General features: G+C 40.5%; 1 protein-coding gene across 9 annotated transcripts in view; it reads left to right on the forward strand.

Moving 5' to 3' along the window:
* Positions 1-23,998, forward strand: part of GRIK1 (glutamate ionotropic receptor kainate type subunit 1) — a 466,511-nt gene that overhangs the window by 299,875 nt on the left and 142,638 nt on the right. For all 9 annotated transcript variants that reach the window (XM_068967473.1, XM_068967638.1, XM_068967554.1 and 6 more), the window contains one exon: positions 11,090-11,271. In XM_068967473.1, coding sequence (XP_068823574.1) covers positions 11,090-11,271 — 182 coding nt within the window. The remainder of the gene's footprint in view (positions 1-11,089; positions 11,272-23,998) is intronic.

Genomic DNA, 23,998 nt, shown 5'->3' on the forward strand with positions numbered 1-23,998 from the left:
AAAACTATAATTTGCAAACGAATAATATAAAAGTGATATCCTAACCACCGTTTCGATTTCAAGTGAGTTCCCAAAACTTACAGCCGTTTTGCATAGAGGGAATTTGAACTATCATTTCTATTACCTTTAAAAAGAAACTGAAATCTCATCATTCCTATTGAGTTCACCTGAGCACAGTTGCTCATTAAATACTTATTAAAATTGAAAAATCCAAAATGAGTGTGTTTGCCCATTAAGTTAGAGATGATTCATGGTAAAATGATTTTGCTCACAAAGACATTAAAAATGTAAATGAATAATCAATTGAGCCGTTAAATTGGAACCCAGAGAGTAAACAGGTCAACTGAGATCAATAAGAGCAGACATCTTTTGACTCCGAGTGGGTTTAATACTGCTTGACTCAGGGATTTGGTTGCCGTAATTATCAAGCCCTAAAACGGAGAAAACTTACTAAACCTGAAGGAAAAGAAAGGACTTAGGTGTGCTCAGCACCTGCCCTTAAGTACCCATTAAAGAGAGCACTTTATTGGGATGTGTTTAGGAGTTTGTTAAATAGCCTGAAGCCAGCGCAGATGTCTATGGGACTAAATGGTCCATGATTTCCATTGAACACTGTGGAACACTGTGCATGTCTCTGAGGACAAAGTCCAAATCACTGTATTCTAGTAGGCAGAATTCTGTCCTCTAGAAGAGCAAGCGTAGAGAGACCCCAGAGAACAGTTACGGGGAGTGAAGTTTTGCCTCGCTTCCTCTCTCTCTGTTGCCGGGATGTTCTTCCCATCAGTCACCTACTTCTCTCTGACTCCCACACTTACCCTAGGCAATGGGAAACTGCTGCTCATTGGTCACCCCCTCTGTTTCATTAGACCCCCGCTGGAAGCCTGGCTTCCATCCCTCCACATGCATCGAAAAGAGCTGAGAAGCTGAGCACCAAATGCAGTGTGGAGAATATTCAGCAGTTTCTGCTTTCTCACGGCCAATGTTTGTGAAATGTAAGCACCGTCAGTTCTGTAGAACAAGGGCCTGCAAACTTTTTTCTCAAAGGGGCTGGATATTAATCCTCTATAGTTCAGGTTTTATGAGCCATAGTGCCTTGGTCACAACTATTCTGCTGACGTAGCAAGAAAACAGTCACAGGCAGTATGGCAATGGACACGTATAGTGTGTTCTAATAAACCTTTGGGATTCCCTAATAGCTCAGTTGGTAAAGAATCTGCCTGCAATGCAGGAGTCCCCGGTTCAATTCCTGGGTCAAGAAGATCCACTGGGAAGGATTAGGCTACCCACTCCAGTATTCTTGGGCTTCCCTTGTGACTCAGCTGGTAAAGAATCCGTCTGCAATATGGGAGACCTGGGTTCAGTCCCTGGGTTGAGAAAATCCCCTGGAGAAGGGAAAGGCTACCCACTCCAGTATTCTGGCCTGGAGAATTTCATAGACTGTAAAGTCCATGGGGTTGCAAAGAGTTAAACACAACTGAGCAACTTGCACTGCACTAATAAACCTTTATTTACAACAAATAAGGAAGCCAGTGTGGTTGGATTACAGTGAGAGGGAAGATGTGACTCTGTCACACTTGTGGGCCTTAAAGATCATGGAGGGCTTTGTAGATTATTGGAATAAGCTTCGGTTCCTCATGAAATGGGCAACCATTGCAGAGTTTTCAGAAGAGGAGTGACATGATCAAATTTATTTCATAAAAAGATCATGCTGGCCTTTGTATAATAAAATGACATAGAGAGGCAAGCATAAAATCGGTGGCTCCTACTGAAATCAAGGCAAGAGATGAAAGTGATACCAATAGAGGAGTGAGGAATGGTCAGATACTGGAAGTATTTTGATGTTGAGCTAGCATAATGCTCTGAGGGAGTGTAGGCTGGATGAAAGAAATAGAGGAGTCAAAGATAACTAAGCTTTTCAGCCTGAGCCAAAGGATGGAGTTACCTTTACCTGAGATGAGAAAAGATATATATGGACGTAGTTTGGAGAAATAAGGATATCAGGTAAGGGTTCAGTCATAGATCTGTTCTTTGATTTTATAATGTCTAGTAGACCTCCACATGTAGTTGAGGAGGAGGCAGTTAATATATGAATCTGGAGTTCAGGAATGTACTGGACACTGGGATACAAACTCAAGGGTCCTCAGGATATTGATGGAACTAGACGAGGCCATCAGTTAAGTCAGTTCCATCCAGATATGTTCATAAAACATAGTACTTGAGATTTGCTGTATCCATGGTTACCTTTTCCAACACATCAGAGCGTGAAATTTATAAAATGCAGCCTACGATAAAGAAGTATTATCTGTCACTTACTTCAAACATAGTCTCAAAGTTTTACAATGAGGATTCATTTGAAATAATCTAACATATACAAAAATGTCGGTGATTGAAAAAACAGTGAATCCAGAAAGAAAACCCAAGAAAAATGACAACCACAAAAATTACAATAACTAAAGTCTCGAAGTGCTGACTGATTGCCATGCACTATTCTAATTATCTAATGTAATTAACTCATTTAAAATGCTCAACCACCCTGTAAGTAAGTGCAATAACGACTCTTTGGCTATATTTAAACAGTGACTTGGGTTTGTTATGCCTATGATATTTTCCTTCATTTCCCCAAAGAAAATAGCAATATACTGTATAGAAGCAAGAACCTACAAAGGTCTAAAATTTGGACTTGAAGACAATTAAACGTTTTGACATAGGTGGTCAAGCCAAAAAATAAACAATCAGTACCAAGTAAAGAAATAACTGAATTTTTCACCTTAGCAATCATAATTTACTTCTCTGTGTTGTTATGATCACCTGTGCTAGCCAAACCATTCTGCTACACACCCTCCTACAATCCTACCTGAAGTAGTTGGAGAATGGAAAATCCTGGGCACTCAGTACCAACACGATAATATATTACAGTTCTTTTCCTTCTGCCCTTACTCTTTCTACCCTTTCTGTTTACCCACTCTAATCCTCTGACCAGAACCTTTCAAAATTTCAGATTTCTGCTCAGGAAACCAATCTTTAGATATTTCGTGGTGACATTATTTTTATCTGCCATTGATATTAGCCAGAATTCAGGACCAAAACATACTGGTAGAGCTAAGTAGCACATAGTTAATCTCGAATATTTTGACTAGATTCTTCTATGGGGCTCTTTTCCATTAAGAGACACAAATTTTCTTTCGGCAGTCTTTAGCCTTCTTTGATGCCCTTTTGAAAAACCATACATACGAATATCTGCACTTAAAAGTGCTGTATTTCCCCAGGTAATTCACTCACTCACTCATCTCCATTTCTCAGTCTGGTTTTTACCTCCCCTCTGCAGAGTATATAGATCCCCTTAAGAATCCTATTAGATTTGGATGTATTAATATACTAACATGTTTGTGAAATGCCATTTTGCATGTTTCCAAGTTCACATGAAGATGAAATTAATATTTAAAATGTGTGATCTTATCTTTGGGTCCCATCACATTCATTTTTATGACATCAAATCCACTGATGTGGTACATATAAATGAACAGGGAATTGGATTAAGACTTCAGAAAACCTAGGTACCTTTCCTTTGAACTGCTGCTCATTAAATATAACTGGAGCTGTCCAAAAATGGATTGAGCTGCAAAAAGTGAGGTAGAGAATTTCCCAAACTAATAGGTGTTCAGCAGCAGCTGTGTAGAGGGGATTCATGCATCAAGGAGGGGTCTGACCTTTAAGGTCTCTTCCAATGCCTGGCATCTGTGACTCATTTTCAGGGCCAATTCAAACAATTAACCTCACTCTACCTCACTTTCCTTACTGTAAAATAGGACTGACACCTAACCACCGCAGAGGTATCTTCTGAGGTTTACTGAGCTATTTATAAGACATATAGGATACTTCATAAGAAGGGGCAATGCAAATAGCAAAGTTTAATATTATTTAAGGGGAAGGCAGGGGAATTTTTAAACTTCTACTGGAAATAGCAGGTTCTTTTTTTCTCCTCCATATGCTCCACCTGTTCCCAGAGTTGATGTGCATGCAAATCAGCATTTTTCTGTGTCATGTCTGAGTACACGGAGCAGATAGATGGCCCAAGAAAGTGTTTAGAATTGGCCACTTGGATACTTTTGAAACTTATCTCTATGTGCAGAGCCCAGCTCAAACTCATAGGGAATAAACAGGCTCCTTGCTCTCAAGCAAACGCTTTTCAAAACCACAGGTGCAGTTTACCGTCGTTGCATTGCTGGAGGTGGGAGTGGAGGAAGGAGGCTCATGTTTTGTCTTTTTATTGAGAAAGATTTGAACTTGGAGAAAAATGGCAAGAAATACACAGTGAACTCCTATACCTCCTACACCTAAGTTTAGCAGCTGTCATCATTTGCCCTGGGCTTTCTGGGTAGCTCAGATGGTAAGACGTCCGCCTGCAATGTGGGAGACCTGGGTTCGATCCCTGGGTCGGGAAGATTCCCTGGTGAAGGAAATGGCAACGCTCTCCAGTATACTTGCCTGGAAAATTCCACGGACATGGATGGAGTATCCTGGTAGGCTACAGTCCACGGGATCACAAAGAGTCGGACACAACTGAGCAACTTCACTTCACCTCATCATTTGCCCACATTTGATTTAATATTCTACAGAGTCTCTCAGTGCAAAAGCAGCAACAACAAGTATCAGTGTTGTTGAACTATTTGAAAGTAAGTGGCAGATAGCATGACTATTCTACTTCTAAATAAATTAGTGTATATTTCCTAAGACCAAGGATCTTCCATTTTTATAACCACACTACAATGATCAAATATAGGAAACTTAATATTGATACAATTTTTATACATCAATATCAATATTAATATCAATACAGATATATGATATGCCAGTTTCTCTAATTATCCCAATTGCATTTTTAAAAAATTCAGGATCTCTCATTGCATTTATTGGTCATGTCCTTTTAGTCTCCTTTGGTCTAAAGCAATTTGACTTTTCCTTGTCTTTCATGACTTTAACATTTTTGAAGAGTCCACAGCAATTTTACCTTAGAATGTCCCTCGGTTGGGTTTGTTTGGTTGCCTCCATTTCTGCATTTTTAAGATTTTTGGAGCGTCGCCGGGCTTCCTGGGTGGCTCAGTGGTAAAGAATCCTCCTGCAGTGCAGGAGACACCAATTTTATTCCTGGTTTAGGCAGATCCCCTGGAGAAGGAAATGGCAAGCCACTCCAGTATTCTTGTCTGGGAAATCCCATGGACAGAGGAGCCTGGCAGGCTACAGTCCATGGGGTCACAAAGAGTCAGACATGACAGGGTGACTAAACAATGACAAACTACTCAGCGGGCTGGAAAACCCATCACCATTGCCAGGTTTGCCTGCACCCTTACCATTCTCTCCAACTGGACTCCAGTCCTGGAAGCACTGGCTGATGGGCAGGGCTGTCATCCTCACAAAGGAGGACCATTAGCAAAAAGGAAGTGAAGTGAAAAGTTAAGTCACGTCCAACTCTTCCAACCCCATGGACTATACAATCCATGGAATTCTCCCAGCCAGAATACTGGAGTTGGTAGCTGTTCCCTTCTCCAGGGAATCTTACCGACCAAGGAATCAAACTGAGGTCTCCTGCATTACAAGTGGCTTCTTTACCAACTGCGCTATTAGGGTAGCGCAGCAAAATTAGGAGTAGTGTCCAAATCAATGGAAAAGGCAATGGCACCTCACTCTAATACTCTTGCCTGGAAAATCGCATGGACGGAGGAGCCTGAAGACTGAAGTCCATGGGGTCGCGAAGAGTCGGACACGACTGAGCGACTTCACTTTCACTTTGCGCTTTCCTGCATTGGGTTGCATTAGCAACCCACTCCAGTGTTCTTGCCTGGAGAATCCCAGGGACCGGGGAGCCTGGTGGGCTCCCTATGGGGTCTATGGGGTCGCAGAGTTGGACACAGCTGAAGCGACTTAGCAGCAGCAGCAGCAGTCCAAATCAATTATCTTTCCCTGAAGTAATGACTAGTTTAAAAACAAGTTTTAACTTCTTTACAATGAGATGTAAACGATTAATGGATTGCTGCAAAATGCAAACAAAAGGGAAGGCTTCTCTAAATGTTTGTCTCCTGTGAACTAAAAAAGCCTTTCAAATTGTAAATTCTGCTGTTTGTTAATGAGGGCAGAAAGGTTGTTTTTTCCTTTTTTTGAAAGCAAACAATTGCTTTGGAAGAGAAATGTAAACCTCCCCTTCCTTGCTCTTTATTCTTTCTGCATCTTGGGTCTGTAATCTTTAAATCTGCTGATGCTCTCGTTCCTGAGGCAAATTCACCTGTATAAGGACAAAATGAGTAAATTAGGGTTTAGCAGTGAGTTTCTCCAAAAGATGAATTTAGTCCAATTAAAAGCTAGTCTTTTGTACTGAGTTCTCCTTTCTCTTGATATTAAAAACTTTCTTTTATGAAACAATTGTGGAAGCTCACAGTTACTTTTTTGGAGGAGGAGGGAGCCTGTTTATTAATGGATTCATTTGCCAAATAAAGGCTGAATGTTTTATGCTGGTCTAAATTTCTTTCTTTCTCTCTATTTATTTACACAGATATTTATTTATATAGTTAGTTAGTCATTCAGTCAGTTAAATATTTGATCTTAAATTTCATAGTTGGGTTCAGTTCAGTTCAGTTTGGTTGCTCAGTCATGTCCGACTCTTTGCGACCCCATGAACTGCTGCACGCCAGGCCTCCCTGTCCATTACCAACTCCCGGAGTTCACTCAAACTCACGTCCATCGATGCCATCCAGCCATCTCATCCTCTGTTGTCCCTTTCTCCTCCTGCCCCCAGTCCCTCTCATCATCAGTCTTTTCCAATGAGTCAACTCTTCTTCCAGTACTTTGGCTAATGAGGTGGCCAAAGTACTGGAGATTCAGCTTTAGCATCAGTCCTTTCAAAGAAATCCCAGGACTGATCTACTTAGAATGGACTGGTTGGATCTCCTGGCAGTTCAAGTGACTCTCAAGAGTCTTCTCCAACACCACAGTTCAAAAGCATCAATTCTTCAGCACTCAGCTTTCTTCACAGTCCAACTCTCACATCCATACACGACTACTGGAAAAACCATAGCCTTGACTAGATGGACCTTTGCTGGCAAAGTAATGTCTTTGCTTTCGAATATGCTGTCTAGGTTGGTCATCACTTTCCTTCCAAGGAGTAAGCGTCTTTTATTTTTTTATTTTTATTTTTTTTTTAGTAAGTGTCTTTTAATTTCATGGTGCAATCACCATCTACAGTGATTTTGGAGCATCCCAAAATAAAGTCTGACACTGTTTCCACTGTTTCCCCATTTATTTGCCATGAAGTGATGGGACCAGATGCCATGATCTTCGTTTTCTGAATGTTGAGCTTTAAGCCAACTTTTTCACTCTCCTCCTTCACTTTCATCAAGAGGCTTTTTAGCTCCTCTTCACTTTCTGCCATAAGGGTGGTGTCATCTGCATATCTGAGGTTATTGATATTTCTCCCGGCAATCTTGATTCCAGCCTGTGGTTCTTCCAGCCCAGCATTTCTCATGATATACTCTGCATATAAGTTAAATAAGCAGGGTGACAATATACAGCCTTGACATACTCCTTTTCCTCTTTGAAACCAGTCTATTTTTCTATAGTCAGGAGGGGTGATTGATTTGGTGAAAAGAGCCCTGGATTGAGCAGTCAGAGGTGGACCTGGCTTTATGCCCTATATCTGCCTCCCAGTAGCCATCAGTTCAGTTTAGTTCAGTTCAGTCACTCAGTCGTGTCCGACTCTTTGGGACCCCGTGAGTCAACTCACTCAGTAACCATACTCAACATTTAAAAAACTGAGATCATGCCATCAGGTCCCATCACTTCATGGCAAATAGAAGGGGAGAAAGTGGAAGCAGGGACAGGTTTTCTCTTCTTAAGCTCCAGAATCACTGCAGATGGTGACTGCAGCCATGAAATTAGAAGACAATTGCTTCTTGGAAGGAAGGCTATGACAAACCTAGATGGTGCATTAAAAAGTTAAGACATTACTTTGCCAACAAAGTCCTTATGGTCAAAGCTATGTTTTTTTTTTTCAGTAGTCATGTACAGATGTGAGAGTTAGACCATAGAGAAGACTGAGTGCCTAAGAATTGATGCTTTCAAACTATGGTGCTGGAGAGGACTCTTGGAGTCCCTTGGACAGCAAGGAAATGAAACCAGTCAATCCTAAGGGAAATCAACCCTGAATACTCATTGTAAGGATTGATGCTGAAGCTGAAGCTCCAGTACTTTGGCCACCAATGAGAACAGCCAACTCATTAGAAAAGACCCTGATGCTGGGAAAGATTGAAGGCAAATGGAGAAGAGGGCAGCAGAGGGTGAGATGATTAGATAGCATCACTGACTCAGTGAACATGAGCTTTAGCAAATTCAGGGAGATAGTGGAGGACAGGGAAGCCTGGCATACTGCAATCCATGGGGTCCCAAAGAGTTGGACATGACTTAGTGACTGAATAACAGTAAGCCTTAACACAAAGTTGAGCAAGTTGGTCCAGCCCCAATTAGCCTTGGGTCATAATTTATGAAATTAAGTAATAAGAGCTGTCCATGTACATCACAAGATTTGATGGAATGAAATCCTTCTATGAGCTGTGAAGACCTTAAAGCAAGATGTATTCATGTGTTTCCAACTCTTAGTGTGGTACTTGGCATACAGTGAACAGCCAGGAAATGTTTTCCCATAAACATGAATGAATGAAGGGAGAGAAAGCGTTCAACTTTAAAGGCTCTTAATGTGTCTGGGAAGATGCACTTCAAGACTGACATTCCATTTAGCAAAGAACAAAAGAGCAGCTTGTGGCAACATATGAAATGAAATTCTTAAAATTTTTGCTTATTTTATTTGAAGGCCACGTTGATCTCCCTTGTGGCCATGCTCAAATTAAAAAAAAAAAAAATCTGATTATAAAGCAAGAGGGCAATAGGGAAAAAAAAAAAAATTATGAGAGAGACTCGCAAGTACCCTAAAGAAGAAAGGAGAGTGGGTACCTCTTTCAACTTTTTCCCCATCCCATCAAATAATCCAAAATTATACCTGTTCCCTCAAGCATCAACAAATTTGTAATTGCAATGCGTGATGGTGATATGGAAAGACTGAGAGCTGGACCCACAGGCAATTTGAATCCATGGCGCCTCCTAACTTTGTAACCATGAGTAAGTTACTTCATTACTCTGAGCCTTGATTTTCGTATGTGAAATAATGAAGATGAAAACACTTTCTTCACAGGGTTATTGTAAAGAGGAACAAATGCACAAGTCAGTGTCCTCAGTTTTGTTCTAGTTACCCACCAGGTGCTCAGGACAAGTGATTCTGGAAGTAAGAGGACAAGTAACAGCCCGTGGGTGTAGCCTGTGGCTCCTCTGTCCATAGGATTCTCCAGGCAAGAATACTGGAGTGGTTTGCCACTTCCCCCTCCAAGGTATCTTCCCAACCCAGGGATCAAACTGGCATCTCCTGTGTCTCCTGCATTGCAAGCAGATTCTTTACCTACTGAACCACTGAGCCACTGAGGAAGTAGGTGAGGTAATTGGGACCCTTCAACCACATCAGTACCTGGGAGACTTCAATCACACTGATTTGAAAAGAAGCAAGTTCCCAGGAAGTTAAAAAATGAAGAAGGATAATGAGCACTAAATTTTGATATGATTCTACAACTCCTTATTTCCTTGTGCTGATTCATTTAACCCTGAAGAGTAAAAACTTTCTCTCAAATTTACTGTACTTCAGAACCACACTTACCCAAGGTATGAGAGAACTCATAACATTTTAGACACAAAAATGTAGCTTCTAGGGGGAAGGGTAAAACTGAGAGTGTTAGTCACTCAGTCGTGTCTGACTCTTTGTGACCCCATGGAGTGTAGCCCACCAGGCTCCTCTGTCCATGGGATTTCCCAGGCAAGAACGCTGGAGTGGGTTGCCATTTCCTTCTCCAGGGGATCTTCCCAACCTGGGGAAAGAAACTGGGTCTCCTTCACTGCAGGCAGATTCTTACAAATAACTAAATAAACAAAACAAAAAAATTTAAAAAGTGCCTCAAGTCCAGAGGTAGCCAGCGTGTATATGCTATCTTGCATGGTGCATACCACGATTTCTATCTGAAGAGTGACAAAGCTTAACATTTCCTATTGATTACTAGAAGCTGACACATCCTGAAGGCACAGACTGTGTAATAATAAAAAAAAATATTCAATTTTCCAGTGGGAGTCTTTGAGTAAGAGCCAACATCGTGCAGTGTAACAAACACCAGTTAACATTAGGGAAATAAGGCTCAGGCTTTATATAGCTGTTTTTCTTGCCTTAGTAAAACACTTCTGTTTGAAACAATGGTGCAGTTCACTGGATTTATTTTTGTGGTGAATTAAACATTATTCCTCAAGTTAGTTGAGTTAGCTGTATACACTCCTATAAGCACCAATGGTAGATTTTTTAAAGAATATGCTTCTGCCCTTATTATCATGACTTTTTAAATATTCAGTGGTCTTTTCTTTTAATCAAGAAAGTATTTTCCCATTCAATATTCAATTATATTAGAAAGGAAAAACAAGCCATTTATAAATAGCTTATATGGCAGGAACTGAAAGATGATATAGAACAGCCCAACCAATTAACTGCAAAACAGTATGTTATATATAAATATTTGATGAAAGGGTTGCAGAGGTTTATAGTCCCAAGAAATTCTAGTATTTTGCTGTTTGTTTGTTTGTTTGTTTTTAAGTAAGACGGTATATCCATTACCTCAAGGACCTTTGAAAACATCAAGCAAATTTTGTTTACAAAAGTTTTACAGTTATTGACTTGATTTGCTAACGATTTGTGGTGAAAGCTGGAGAGGACAATTGCATTCTAAAAAAAATTCAAAATCCTCTTGGGAAAATTGTGCTTCTAGCCACATATACCCACAAAAGGAAAATATAGTATGATACACCATAGAAGCAAGAATGATAAATGAGCAGTCAATAATGCAACCTTTAGGTAGGTGGCCTCTTGATATATTGGGGGAATGATATGAGTTTGACTGTAAATGGCAATAAACAAATACTCTGGACAGAACAGTCTGTTGCCTGATTGAATGTCATTTTCTAGGTCTCATTCGCCTGCAAGAGCTCATCAAAGCTCCCTCCAGATATAATATTAAAATCAAAATCCGCCAGCTGCCCTCTGGGAATAAAGATGCGAAGCCGTTACTCAAGGAAATGAAGAAAGGCAAGGAGTTCTATGTGATATTTGATTGTTCACATGAAACAGCCGCTGAGATCCTTAAGCAGGTAAGAGGGGAAGGGAGGAAGAGAAAAGGAGGGGAATGTGTTCATTTCTCTTTCTCAAAAATGCCATCCGGTATCACTGAGTGCGGCATGGTAAAACTCCAGCAGTTCATTTAGGCTGAAGATTGCAGTTTTCAGAACCCTTTTAAAGAGCCACTGGGCTCAGGTTTCTTTGAAACCAGCTGTTGGTATGGTCCTGTGTCCTTCTTGAGAGATTAGTAGATCTTGCCAGCAGACATTGAGATGAGTATCATTTCAAGGTGATAAAGCATCTCTTTTATTTTATGTCTCAGAAATCCACCAGATTTTATTTATATAGTGCCTGACTTGTCCTAAATACGTCTTCCTCATGGCAAGTCCTCTTCTGTGAAACATGCAAGATTTCAAGTGTGGTAAAAAAGGGAAACAGGGACAAGTCACAGAAAAGATGCTTCTCTCTCCTTATTTTTTCCATACCAGGAGCTGCCATGCCTTGATCTCCATGGATAATGTGGGTAAAACACTTGATAAATTGTGAAACTTTATATAAATGGAAGATGAATGTAATGTTAAGAGTGATAACAACAGAGTAGTACTTTCTGGACATTCCGGGATGTATAGCATTGCCCAAGAAAGTTCAGAATTAAAAGAAAAAAAAAAAAAAAGATTAAACCTAGACTGCTGCTGCTAGTACTGCTAAGTCGCTTCAGTCGTGTCCGACTCTGTGCGACCCCATAGACGGCAGCCCACCAGGCTCCCCCATCCCTGGGATTCTCCAGGCAAGAACACTGGAGTGGGTTGCCATTTCCTTCTCCAATGCGTGAAAGTGAAAAGTGAAAGTGAAGTTGCTCAGTCATGTCTGACTCTTCGCAACCCCATGGACTACAGCCTACCAGGCTCCTCTGCCCATGGGACTTTTCAGGCAAGAGTAATGGAGTGGGTTGCTATTGTCTTCTCTGAAACCTAGACTGCTGCTGCTGCTGCTAAGTCGCTTCAGTCACGTCCGACTCTGTGCGACCCTATAGACAGCAGTCCACCAGGCTCCCCCGTCCCTGGGATTCTCCAGGCAAGAACACTGGAGTGGGTTGCCATTTCCTTCTCCAATGCATGAAAGTGAAAAGTGAAAGTGAAGTTGTGGCTCTCAAATCAGAGTGATTTCACCCCTCAGGGACTTCTAGATGTCTGGAGACATTTCTGGTCGTCGTACAGGGGACAGTGGCACTCCACCGACAGCTAGTAATTAGACGCCAAGGATGCTGCTAAACATCCCATAAGGCACAAAGTCCACACCCCTCCCCCATCTGCAACAGAGGCCTATTTAGCCTACAATGCCTTGAGAAATGCCTTGTCTAGCATAGACAAAGACAATGGGAAAAGCAAGCTGGGGGTTTAAAATAGAAGCATTCCACATACATTGTTAATATAGATATTTGCTTTTCTCTTTCTGACTTACTACACTCTGTAAGACAGTCTCTAGGTTTACAGATGACCCGACTTTGTTCCTTTTTATGGCTGAGTAATAGTCCATTGAATATATGTACCACATCTTTATCCATTCAATTCAAGAGTGAATATAGCTCTGGCTATTGTAAATAGTGCTACAGTAAACATTGGGGTGCATGAGGGAGGGGATATATATATATATATACATGTAGCTGAGTCATGTTGTACAGCGGAAACTAACACCGCATTGTAAAGCAACTCTACCTCAGCAAATGCTAATAAAATAATAACAATAAAATAGAAGCATTAATAAGAGTCAGGGAATTGAATTGAAGGAAAGTAGGCAAAAGTAACCAGGTTATATTTACATGACCAGACTGGTGACTTTCTGATTTTCAAGTGGTCACTGTCGCCTAAGGCAATGTTTTTATCTAAAATGGCACAAGGTGTTATTGCACTCTGCAGGCTTCCCAGGTGGCTCAGAGGGTAAAGAATCTGCCTGCAGTTCAGGAGACTCAGTTTCCATCCCTGGGTAGGGAAGATCCCCTGAAGAAGGAAATAGCTACCCACTCTAGATTCTTGCCTGGAGAATCCCATAGACAGATGAATCCATGGAGTCACAGAGAATCAGACACGACTGAGTAACTAACACATATTTACTTACTTACTAGTTTAAAAGATATTGGTTGGGTGAGCTGTGTGGTTGACTGGTAATGCACACTAATTTCACAAGTAGACCAACCCCTCCGTGCAGGTGCAGAGCTGTGGATTTCTGAGTAACTTGGAAGAGATCTCTTGGCACAGTCGTCCTGCTTGACTCTCCAGTCTTATATCTAATACCTGAAGGGCATTTCTTGGAAGCCATTGAGTCACAGGATGCATTTAAAATTGCCACTGAAAACAATCATAGACATCATCAAAGCGAATCCTCTCACTTTATAGGAGGTAACATGACTTTCCATAGTGACCCAGCCAAGAACTGGAACTCAGCCTCCTTTATCCCACCTGGTGGTTTTTCCACTGTATCACGCTTCTTCTCCAGTTAGGCAGACTAGCCATTACTTACTTCTAAACTATAGTTCCATTAACATGTCTTTGGATATTATAAGTACCTTTCAGTAAAGAAAGCAAGCATATTGCAGTGATGTCAGCACTGAAAGGTGAATAAATATAATCAGCTGCCCTTTATCCCAAAGCTTCATTGGAGAATTTTAATGCAGTCATTAAAGTGTGTAATGGAGTGTGGACCAGAACTGAGAAAAACACCCAGATTTTATGCGGAGCCCTCAAAATGCAAAGAAGCATCCTATCCCAAGAGTCTTTTATAAGTGAAGACAGGGACTTCTGTTACATTTAAGGGGATGATTTGCTGATGAGGCTTCTCTTGGTTAGAAATCTATTTGGCTCACATAACTGGTCATATCTCTCCCAAAGGGCAGGCTTGGAACAGGCAAGAGAAATGCCTGGTGGTCATGCAAGGGGCTGCTAGCTTCTTCTCTGTTTTGCTAAATGTGGATATACAGTTCCTCTGATTACAAGTGATTCTTTCCTTGTAGAATAGAGATTACATCATTCAAAGGAAAATTTTTAAATGAAAATAAAAACAGAAAATCATCCAAGATAAGCCCTCTCAAGGATTGTCTGATAGGGGCAAAGGAAAATAGGATCCGTTCAGTTTTGCCCAAGCCATTGACCCGAACACGTCTTTCTCCATCCTGTCTTATCATGTTTTATCTTGCATTTGCTTTCCCTACTCATCTGAATGGTACAACTGGCTATGGAGCTGAGGGAAAGCAATTGAAGAGACTGTTCATCCCCTCTTTGTTCTAGACCAAAGATCTGAAAAACTTGGGAGGGGAGGGGAACATTTTTAAAAGGTTCCAGCATGAAACCCTTATCTTACTGCATGGGGTAGAAGTGTTACCCATTTTTGAAATCAAAGCAAAGGACCCAGGTTGGTCGGATGGGCTTCATTTGGACCTCCAAGAATCTGTTATGGTTTGAAAAGTTATAAAAAAGGCCTTAGGACTTTCTATTCTGGGCAAAGTGGGGCACCCTGTGTGAATGGATACTCTATGTGATTCAGTTGAACTTGCTCCATTATCCCTGGGCAACTACATACAGAAGCTTTTTCTGAGACCTTTCCTGCATGTCTGTGGTGTATCTCTAGGGAGTTTGAGGATTCAGGAGTCTAGGGTCCTATTCCAGCCACCACTTAACCTATCTCTTTCTCCTGAGGGAAAGAAAGGAAGGAAAGAGACTCATCTCTTTCACAGAGACGCCAAAGATGGTATCTGACACCCTGTATGTCATCTCATGTCATCTCAGGTTGTTATTGTTGTTTAACATCCAACTCTTTGAGACTCCGTGGACTGCAACACGCTAGGTTTCCCCTGTCCTTCACTATCTCCCAAAGTTTTCCCTGTCCTTCACTATCTCCCAAAGTTTGCTCCCAAAGTTTGCTCAATTTCATGTCCATTGAGTCAGTGATGCCGTCCAACCATCTCATCCTCTGCCGCACCCTTCTCTTCCTGCCTTCAATCTTTCCCAACATCAGGGCCTTTTCCAATGAGTAGGCTCACTGCATCAGTTGGTCAGAGTACTGGAGATTCAGCTTCAGCATCAGTCCTTGCAGTGAATATTCAGGGTTGATTTCCTTTAGGATTGACTGCTTTTTCCTGGTTTATCACAGTCTATCCTGAGGTAAATTTGGCATTCTCACTTCAGAGTTGACAACACTGAAGCTCAGATGGGTTAAGTGCTTCATACAAGGTCACTCTCTGAACTGCCGGACTGGGTCTGCAGACCACCTGATCTCAGAAACTGTGAGTCTACTTTACCATAAAGGGCCTGCATTTCAGAATGGAGAAGCCTTCCATTCTGAACTAGGCTTCCAGCAATGTCTGGGGAAAATACAACCACTTACTGCTCTTCTCCTTTAGATGAAATTAGTATTATTAGCTTTTACTTCTTTGGTGACTACAATTACTGCTGAGAAAATTTTCTCTGCCAGGTCAACTTGGCTTTCTTCTCATGCACATTTCTCATTATTTTTCTATACTTCCCTACACCTTCATCATATTTTACCACTTTTTAATGATTCTTTAGAAAAGAGAAATCCAATGCACTTTAAGGAAGATATTTGACATTTATCTAAAAGTAAAAACTGGGAGAAAGTCTATAGTCATTCTTGGGCATGCTAATCACTTCAGCAAAGTAGTTATTTCTATTCATATTGAACAAGTACTATATGATGAGAATCTGAAAACTTATTTCCCAAAAATTTGTTAGAAATTCAAATGTCAAGACTTGATTAGGCTACGGAGGAGCAGAGCTCTCGTGTGAACAAACTGTCTTTGTGAATTTCTGCAGTCTGAGAGAGGCCCCAACAAGCGTCAACATACACATGGGACCATCAGGTCACTAGGGGTCTTCTTCACCCCCTGTCCCCCCACCACCTCCCAGCAGGCATCCTGCTGCATTCAGAGGATGCTGCGCACCACTTAGTCCACCGTTAATGTCACAATCCCAGGTCACCAGCTCCTCCTGACTTCTACCTCCCCCAGGTCTCTTTCTCCTCCCCATGACTCCTCACTGTCCGCCATATTTTCACCTCCACTCATTCCCATGGAGTGTGATTCTACCAAGAGAGTAGCTGATGGCAGATGAATTTAAAGATGAGGCAGAGGGTAGGAGGACTCTGGGCAGGGAATTCCAAACATATGTCTAGTGCCATGCTGGGTGATAAGCAACATTCTCCTTTCATAAACATTAGAGCCTTTGATAAAATTGGTACTATCTTTTTTTTTTTTTTGCAAATGAAAATTGAAGCTCAGGGACAGTATTAATTTTATCAACCAAACATGCTCTTAATGCAAACTCCTGTGACCTATGTAATATAACCCACCCTTCCCTCTCTAGCCTCTTTGTCTCCAATACCCTATTTCAGGGACACTCTGCCTGGATATGTAAGATGGCCTCTTTCCCTTCGGTATGACTTTTGCACTTGCAATTGCCAATACCTTTTTCCAAAGTCAGCCTCACCTAACCCATTGTGATTAATCACTGGAAGATAAAGAAGAAAGAACTCATTTTTTAAAAAATATTCATTTATTTGGCTGCAACAGGTCTTAATTGTGACAGTCAGGATCTTTTGTTGCAGTGCGTGGATTCTCTAGTTGCAGTATGTGGGCTCAGTAGTTGCAATGTGCAGGCTGAGTTGCTACACAGCTTATGGGATTTTAGTTCCCCCACCAGTGATCGAGGGGCTTTCCAGGTGGCTCAGTGGGTAAAGGATCTGCCTGCAATGCAGGAGACATGGAAGACATGGGTTTCATCCCTGGGTTGGGAAGATCTCCTGGAGGAAGAAATGGCAACCCAGTCCAGTTTTCTTGTCTGGAGAATCTGATGAACAAAGGAACCTGTTGGGCTACAATCCATGGGGTCTCAAAGACTCGGACACGACTGAAACAACTCCACACCAGTGATCGAACTCACATTCCCTGCCTTGCAAGGCAGATCCCAGGGAAGTCCCAAAAAAGGAAGTCGTTTCTCGTCCCTTGTGACCTTGCACTCTACTTAGTTGCTTTGTAACACTATTAAAAATTTATAATTAATGAAAGACATTGATCCATTTGTTATCCGTATCCCCTCCTATACTCTTCTATAAAAGAGGATATACGCCTTCTTTGTCTCATTCTCCCAAATCCCCAATATCAATTACGTTAATACACAAGAGCTCAATACATTTCTACTGAATGAATAAATAAAACACATGTTCCAAGAACTGTGCTTGAGGCTCTTCATAAATAATCTCTCTTCTACCCCACTCAGTATGCTGAACTCTCAGCTCTATCAGGCACAGTGGACAAGTCCTCTGTCCTTCAACCCCAAAGTCCTGTATTATTAACTGTGATACGTTTGAGCTAATAAAATGCATTTCACGACCTGAAAATAAACGTGCTTCTTTGGAGAAGAGCAGAGTTGTTTTCAAACCCTGTAATAGGATTGAGAAAGCAAGTCCATATTTCAAGCATAAGTAGCGTAAACTTAATGGTCCTCTGATGGGGAGGGAGGGGACGCAATGGTGCTCCATCCAGCTGGGATACTGCTCTAGGGCTGGACCGATTTTCTGAGCCAGAGAGTGGCCACTGGGTGAGTGAGAACATACTGTTTCTGACTCAGGAAACCTGCTCTCTTGTTTACATGAGCAAGTACATCAGAGGGGAGATGTTTTCCTCCCTTACAACACTCGTGGCAATAAGCATTAAGCTATAATTGAACCATTAGTCTCCATAAAACATTTTAGTACCAAAATATTTTGTGGAATTATATTGCATTTTCTCCCATCAACATTTGTGTGCTTTTGTTGCTTTTTTTTCCTTTCCTTTTGTTTCAATTAACATAAAAATGAGGCCAGACAGAAAATGCATTTTTTTTTTTAATGCCCAGCTTCCCTCTGCTAGGAAGTGCAGTGGCAATGCTGATTAATCAAATAATTTTGTGCATTGATTTTTTTTCCCTCATATAAGCTATGCCTAACAGCTGTGACTAAGGCAAGAAGAAGTAGTTCGATGGGTATAATTTCACGTTTTAGATGGGTTTCATTTCACGTTTTCACAGGACAGAAACACCATCAGTCTTCATGTCTTAGGACAGAAGACATCAAATTAAGCAGTACACACTGACATGATAAGAGGTTGCACACCTGTGTTTGGAACTTACATCACTAAGTCATCCCCAAGTCCATTATTTCTAGTCATAGAATGCATAGAATAAGTCAAAGATCATAGAAGCTACCTTTTACTCAACACTTATCATGTGCCAGGTACTGTGCAAAGCAGGTTAAATGAATCATTCATTTAATTTGTATGAGAAAATTCTGCATACAAGAAACTGACAGAGCTCAGAGAGGTTTCATAGCTTATCCAAAGTCACAGAACTAGCTAGTGGCTAGGCTGTGATTTGATACTTGTCTCAGGATTTAAAAGGAAAAGAAAGTATCTTATTCTACTGCTATTGTGTACAGCAAGATGTCAAATGATTCTTCAAGTAATGCCACCTGGAACACACTTAATTAAGCTTTCTACTTCTTGAATGCAGTTATTTCCCTTGATTCTCTGATATCCAATCATTTCTAGTTTACACAAGTCCTCAAGAAATGCTGTTTCTACTGAAGCCCAGTAGTGAACATTGTAGGGACTCGGTAGAGCAATTTATTCTTTCATCCAACACCTATTTGTCGAGCACGGATTGAAGGTGATAAAGACACAACAGCAAAGACAATAACAAAACCCCAAATGTTTGCCACTTTAAGGCAATAAGAGAACTTGAAACTGAATGTCACAGGAGTTTAGCTATCCAATGCCAATATACTGGTTGGAGATCATGAAGCTAATTTCTAATGTGGTAAGGGACTGTGACTAGAGTCTTGGACTGAAAGTCGTGAGTTGCAAATTCTTGTCTTCTCCTAATAGGAGAAAATAAACACCACTTATTGGGTATATAAATGTGTGTGTCAGAATAGGCTATGTATTGACTAAAATGACATCTTTTTACTGTCTCAAAATATCCCATGTGACAGATGAGAAAAATGAGGTTACAGGGCGAGGGCTAGAATTTCAAACCAGGGTCTAAAGTGCCATTGATCTGAATTTCTTAGACTCTCATAATGTTCTACTTTGAACAAGTCTGTTTATGCCTGTCAACCCAGTCAGCTCATCTGTAAAAAAAGGATTGTTGGATTCTATTCTAATTGTTGCTAATCTTCCCTTTAGCTCTGAGCTTCCATGCATATAAGTGAGCAAGAATCCTCTTACTAGTGTCTAGACATAAAGAATTTGCACATGGCCTTGTACTTAGTTGACTTTCAAAGAAATGGGGAAATAATTAAGCAGTTCATTCTTTTTTAAGGCTTTTGAGAGTCCTTTAGTAGTCTTTGAGACACTTAATTGATGATAAGTTCATTACTTGGATAAATTCTGACAATGTAATAGTGATGAATCTCAATTTATACTAACTGGATGATAATTTGTAGTATGTTATATAATTATTTGGCAGCACATTCCTATCCTAATTATGTTTCTCTCGGGCTGATATTAAAATCTATTTACAATTCCTGAGCACATAGTTAGTTTGGGTTGTAAGGAATAGTCATAGATATGAGTGTGTTATTAAATATACACAAGAATTAATTGAGCTTTATGAATAATCAATGATTTCCTGAAGGGGTTTGCAATTTGTTTATATTCTTAGTGTACAAGATGCCCTTTTGAGAATTCTCTAAAATCTTCAATGAGTAGATTTGGAAAAGGACTTAGATTTGTTTCAATCTGAATTGAGAGGTAATAAAAATCATATATATGCCTCAGAAAGTGCTCTAATGCTTAATTCCAGCTACATCAAAATTTGGCTGTAATAGGCAATAAGAGAAATTATCTTTGCGATGGAATTGGAGGCAATTTAAAAGGAATCATATAAAGAGTTTGAAGACTGTATCAAAGCATGTCTTAAGCCCAAGTAGAATCAATGAACCTCAGCTCTATTTAAAATTTTAAGGAGGTCTGTGTCCCTCAGCATGCCTTTCTCAGGGGAAAGGATCCATAGCTTCTATCAGATTCCATAAAGAGGCCTGAAGAAGACTGAAGTAGGTTAGAAATCAATTTGTTATGTTAATTATATCTGTTTCTTCAACCGTTCATAAATGCAAAGTGAAATTGCAACCCCATGGACTGTAGCCTACCAGGCTCCTCCATCCAAGGAATTTTCCAAGCAAGAGTACTGGAGTGGGTTGCCATTTCCTTCTCCAGAGGATCTTCCTGACCCAGGGATCAAACCCAGGTCTCCCATGTGGCAGGTAGACAGTTTACCGTCTGAGCCACCAAGGAAGCTGCAAGAATCATAAATGCAAGATGCAAAATCATAAATGCAAGATTCCACCAAAAAGATCGCTTCACCCTACTTTCCCCATGACTGTTAGTCACGTTTTTTTGTCTTAAGAGTGATCCTGTAACATGTAAATGTCACTATTTATTCAGCTAACACATATTGGATGTTTTCAATGTGCTAAAGACTGTGCTGAGGTAAAGGGGGAGAATAAAATACTTGAGACTGACATATATACACTACTGATACTATGTATAAAATAGATAACTAATGAGAACATACTGTATAGCTCACTCTGCAGTGACTTGAATGCAAAAGAAATCCAAAAAAGAGGGGATGCATGTATACGTATGGCTGATTCACTTTTCTGTATAATACAGACTCACAGGCAAAAGGAGAAGAGGGTGGCAGAGGATGAGATGGTTGGATAGCATCTCTGACTCAATGGACATGAACCTGAGCAAACTCTGGGGGATGGACAGTGGGAAGCCTGGCTTGCTGCAGCCCATGGGGTCTCAAAGAGTCAGACACGACTTAGTGACTGAACAACAGAAACTAATACAGCATTGTAAAGTGACTATACTCCAATAAAAATTAATTTTAAAAAGGAGAGGATTATATCTCTGAAAAATAATATATATTATATATTGCATATTATGTATATATATATATCAGGTGTACACCTGAAATCAACACAACTTTGTGAATCAACTATACTTCACTTAATATGGGAAGGGAGGTGGGAGGGGGGTTCAGGAGTGAGAACTTATGTACACCTGTGACGGATTCATGTTGATGTATGGCAAAACAAATACAGTATTGTAAAGTTAAAAAAAAATTTTAATTAAAAAAAATGAATTATAAAAAAAAAAAAAACTATGGAAAATTCCAGTGTACTGGATGAGGTTGTTTAGTGGAGGACTTAGTAACTTGCTATTTGCTGTATCTGTAAAATGGGAATGTCACAGCACATAACTCACGTTGTTTTGAGAATAGATAAATGCAACAATGCCTTAAAGGCATTAAGCAGCTCACCACTGACACATGAAATATTCCACATGTTACAGATAATCGTCATCAGTATTATTAGAGGTAGGGTATCTAGACAAAACTACTAGAGTATACAGTGCTTCCCAATCCTAATTCTAGCCCTGTCACCTCCCCCACCACATCACAGTGGTGGTTCCCAAACCTCCCTTCAGCCTGAATGACTGTTTCGTGATCTCATGAAGAGCCCATCTGATGTCATTCAATCTCCATGCCAAACTTAACACACTACATCTTCCTCCTCACCCTTCCTCCAACCAACCTGTTTCTCCTCTGGTCCCTGTCTTGGTAATTAGAAATACCATTCAATTACTCAAGCCAGAAACCTAGGAATCTCCTTGACTCTCCCTCACCTTTCCAATTTATTAGTTACTGAATGCTGAAGATTCTGCCTTCTAAATATGTTCCATATTCTACCTCCTTCTCTCGGTCACTTTCATCATCTTCCTCCTGTTCTAGAACAATTGATCCCTTGGTCACGAGTCCCCTCCCTCTCTTTTACTCCATCCAGCCTCCTTGTAGCCTCAGAAAATATTCATTTTAGATAAAATATCTGATCTTATCCCTCTCATGTTTGAAATTCCAGAGTACTATCTCCCACCCCCTTATTGACTTAAGCATAAAGGCCACATTGGTTAGAGTGTCATGCAAGTTCCCCACACCTTGTGTACGTTACCATTATAACAAGTACACAAAAGATCAAACCAGTCAGTACTAAAGGAGATCAACCCTGATTATCCATTGGAAGGACTGATGCTGAAGCTGAAGCTCCTATACTTTGGCCACCTGCTGAGAGGAGCTGACTCTTTGGAAAAGACCCTGATGCTGGGAAAGATTGAAGGCAGGAGGAGAAGGGGGTGACAGAGGATGAGGTGTTTGGATGGCATCACTGACTCCATGGACATGAGTTTGAGCAAACTCCTGGAGATGGTGAAGGATAGGGGAGGCTGGTGTGCTGTGGTTCATGGGTCACAAAGAGTCAGACATGACTTAGCAACCGAACAACACCACCACCACCAAAAGAACTATTATTGTATGTATTACACGATTTTAACAATTTCACCACTATTCTTTTTACAAATTCCCCTTTCTTGATGAAGGCTGATTACATTAAAGAGATTATCCTGAAAGATCACTAAAGGGATTTTAAATTAGGATCAAATTAATTCTAATATGTAAAGAGATGTTGTAGTAGAAGAGCCATGTAGGTCTGAATTCCTGACAGTAGGAGGAAAAGTTAGTAAGACTCCTCATAGTATCTGCAACATCACCTAGAGTACTACCTTTTAGAGTGGAGTGCAGCTCTTTGAACAAAGATCAGTGGGCAGCTTATCAAGCTTCCTTGGCTTGATGGATTCATTCCTTAAGATAAAGATCCTATCCTGTCCTTCTACCTTTGCTCTCACCAAGGACCATATGCTTTTATTTGGGTTCTAGAAGTCCAGAAAAACTTTGTACAAATCACTGAGTTTCTTCCCACGTTGACCTCCTATTATAAATAAAGCATAAAGAGTTCAGGATTGAAATCACACTTGGGTTCAAATACTATAACCATGCTCTATCCTTCAAATCTGTAAACTGATGATAACACTTCCTTCCCAGTAGCAGATAAAGAATGTGTTATGGCAGTGGACATGTTGTGAAGTGAAATAGTGTGAAAGTATTGGTTGTTCAGTCATGTCTGACTCTTTGCAACCCCTTGGACTGTAGCCCTCCAGGCTCCTCTATCTGTGGAATCCTCCAGGCAAGAATACTGAAGTGGGTAAGCCATTCCCATCTCCAGGAAATCTTCCTGATCCAGGGATCAAACCTGGGTCTCCTGCACTGCAGGCAGATTTTTTACCATCTGAATCACCAGGGAAGCCCTATCAAATCATTATTGTTACAGCTTTAAAATATGCTTGGTTGATATAAATGAGTGATTCTCAGCTCTGGCTATATGTAAGCATCACCTGGAGAGTACCAATATCACAGATATCAATGCCTAGAACATACCTTAGACCAAATAAATCAGAATATTTAGTGATGGGGTACAGGCATTGGTGTTTTCTACAAAGTTCTTTGGAGAGTCTAGTGCACTGAAAAACACTGATATAAATAATTATTTTCTAAGTCTGATAGCTACTCGATAAATTTACAAAATAAAGTCATCCAAAAAGGCAGAGAAACAGGACCCAGATCGTAACTTTTGTATGCTACAAAGATATTACAAGACCAGGAAGATCATCATTTAATGATTTCATGACTATTTCTCCCTCAAAATGTGACCCTCAGGCAAATTTGAGGTATAATTTTTATTACCACCAGTAAGAAAAAAACTTATTGTGAAAAGATTGCAGTGTATGCAGCATATTTTCTGTTAACTTTCCAGCTTCTA

Source organism: Capricornis sumatraensis, chromosome 1 (assembly GCF_032405125.1).
Source record: "Capricornis sumatraensis isolate serow.1 chromosome 1, serow.2, whole genome shotgun sequence".
NCBI classification, from domain to species: Eukaryota; Metazoa; Chordata; class Mammalia; order Artiodactyla; family Bovidae; genus Capricornis; species Capricornis sumatraensis.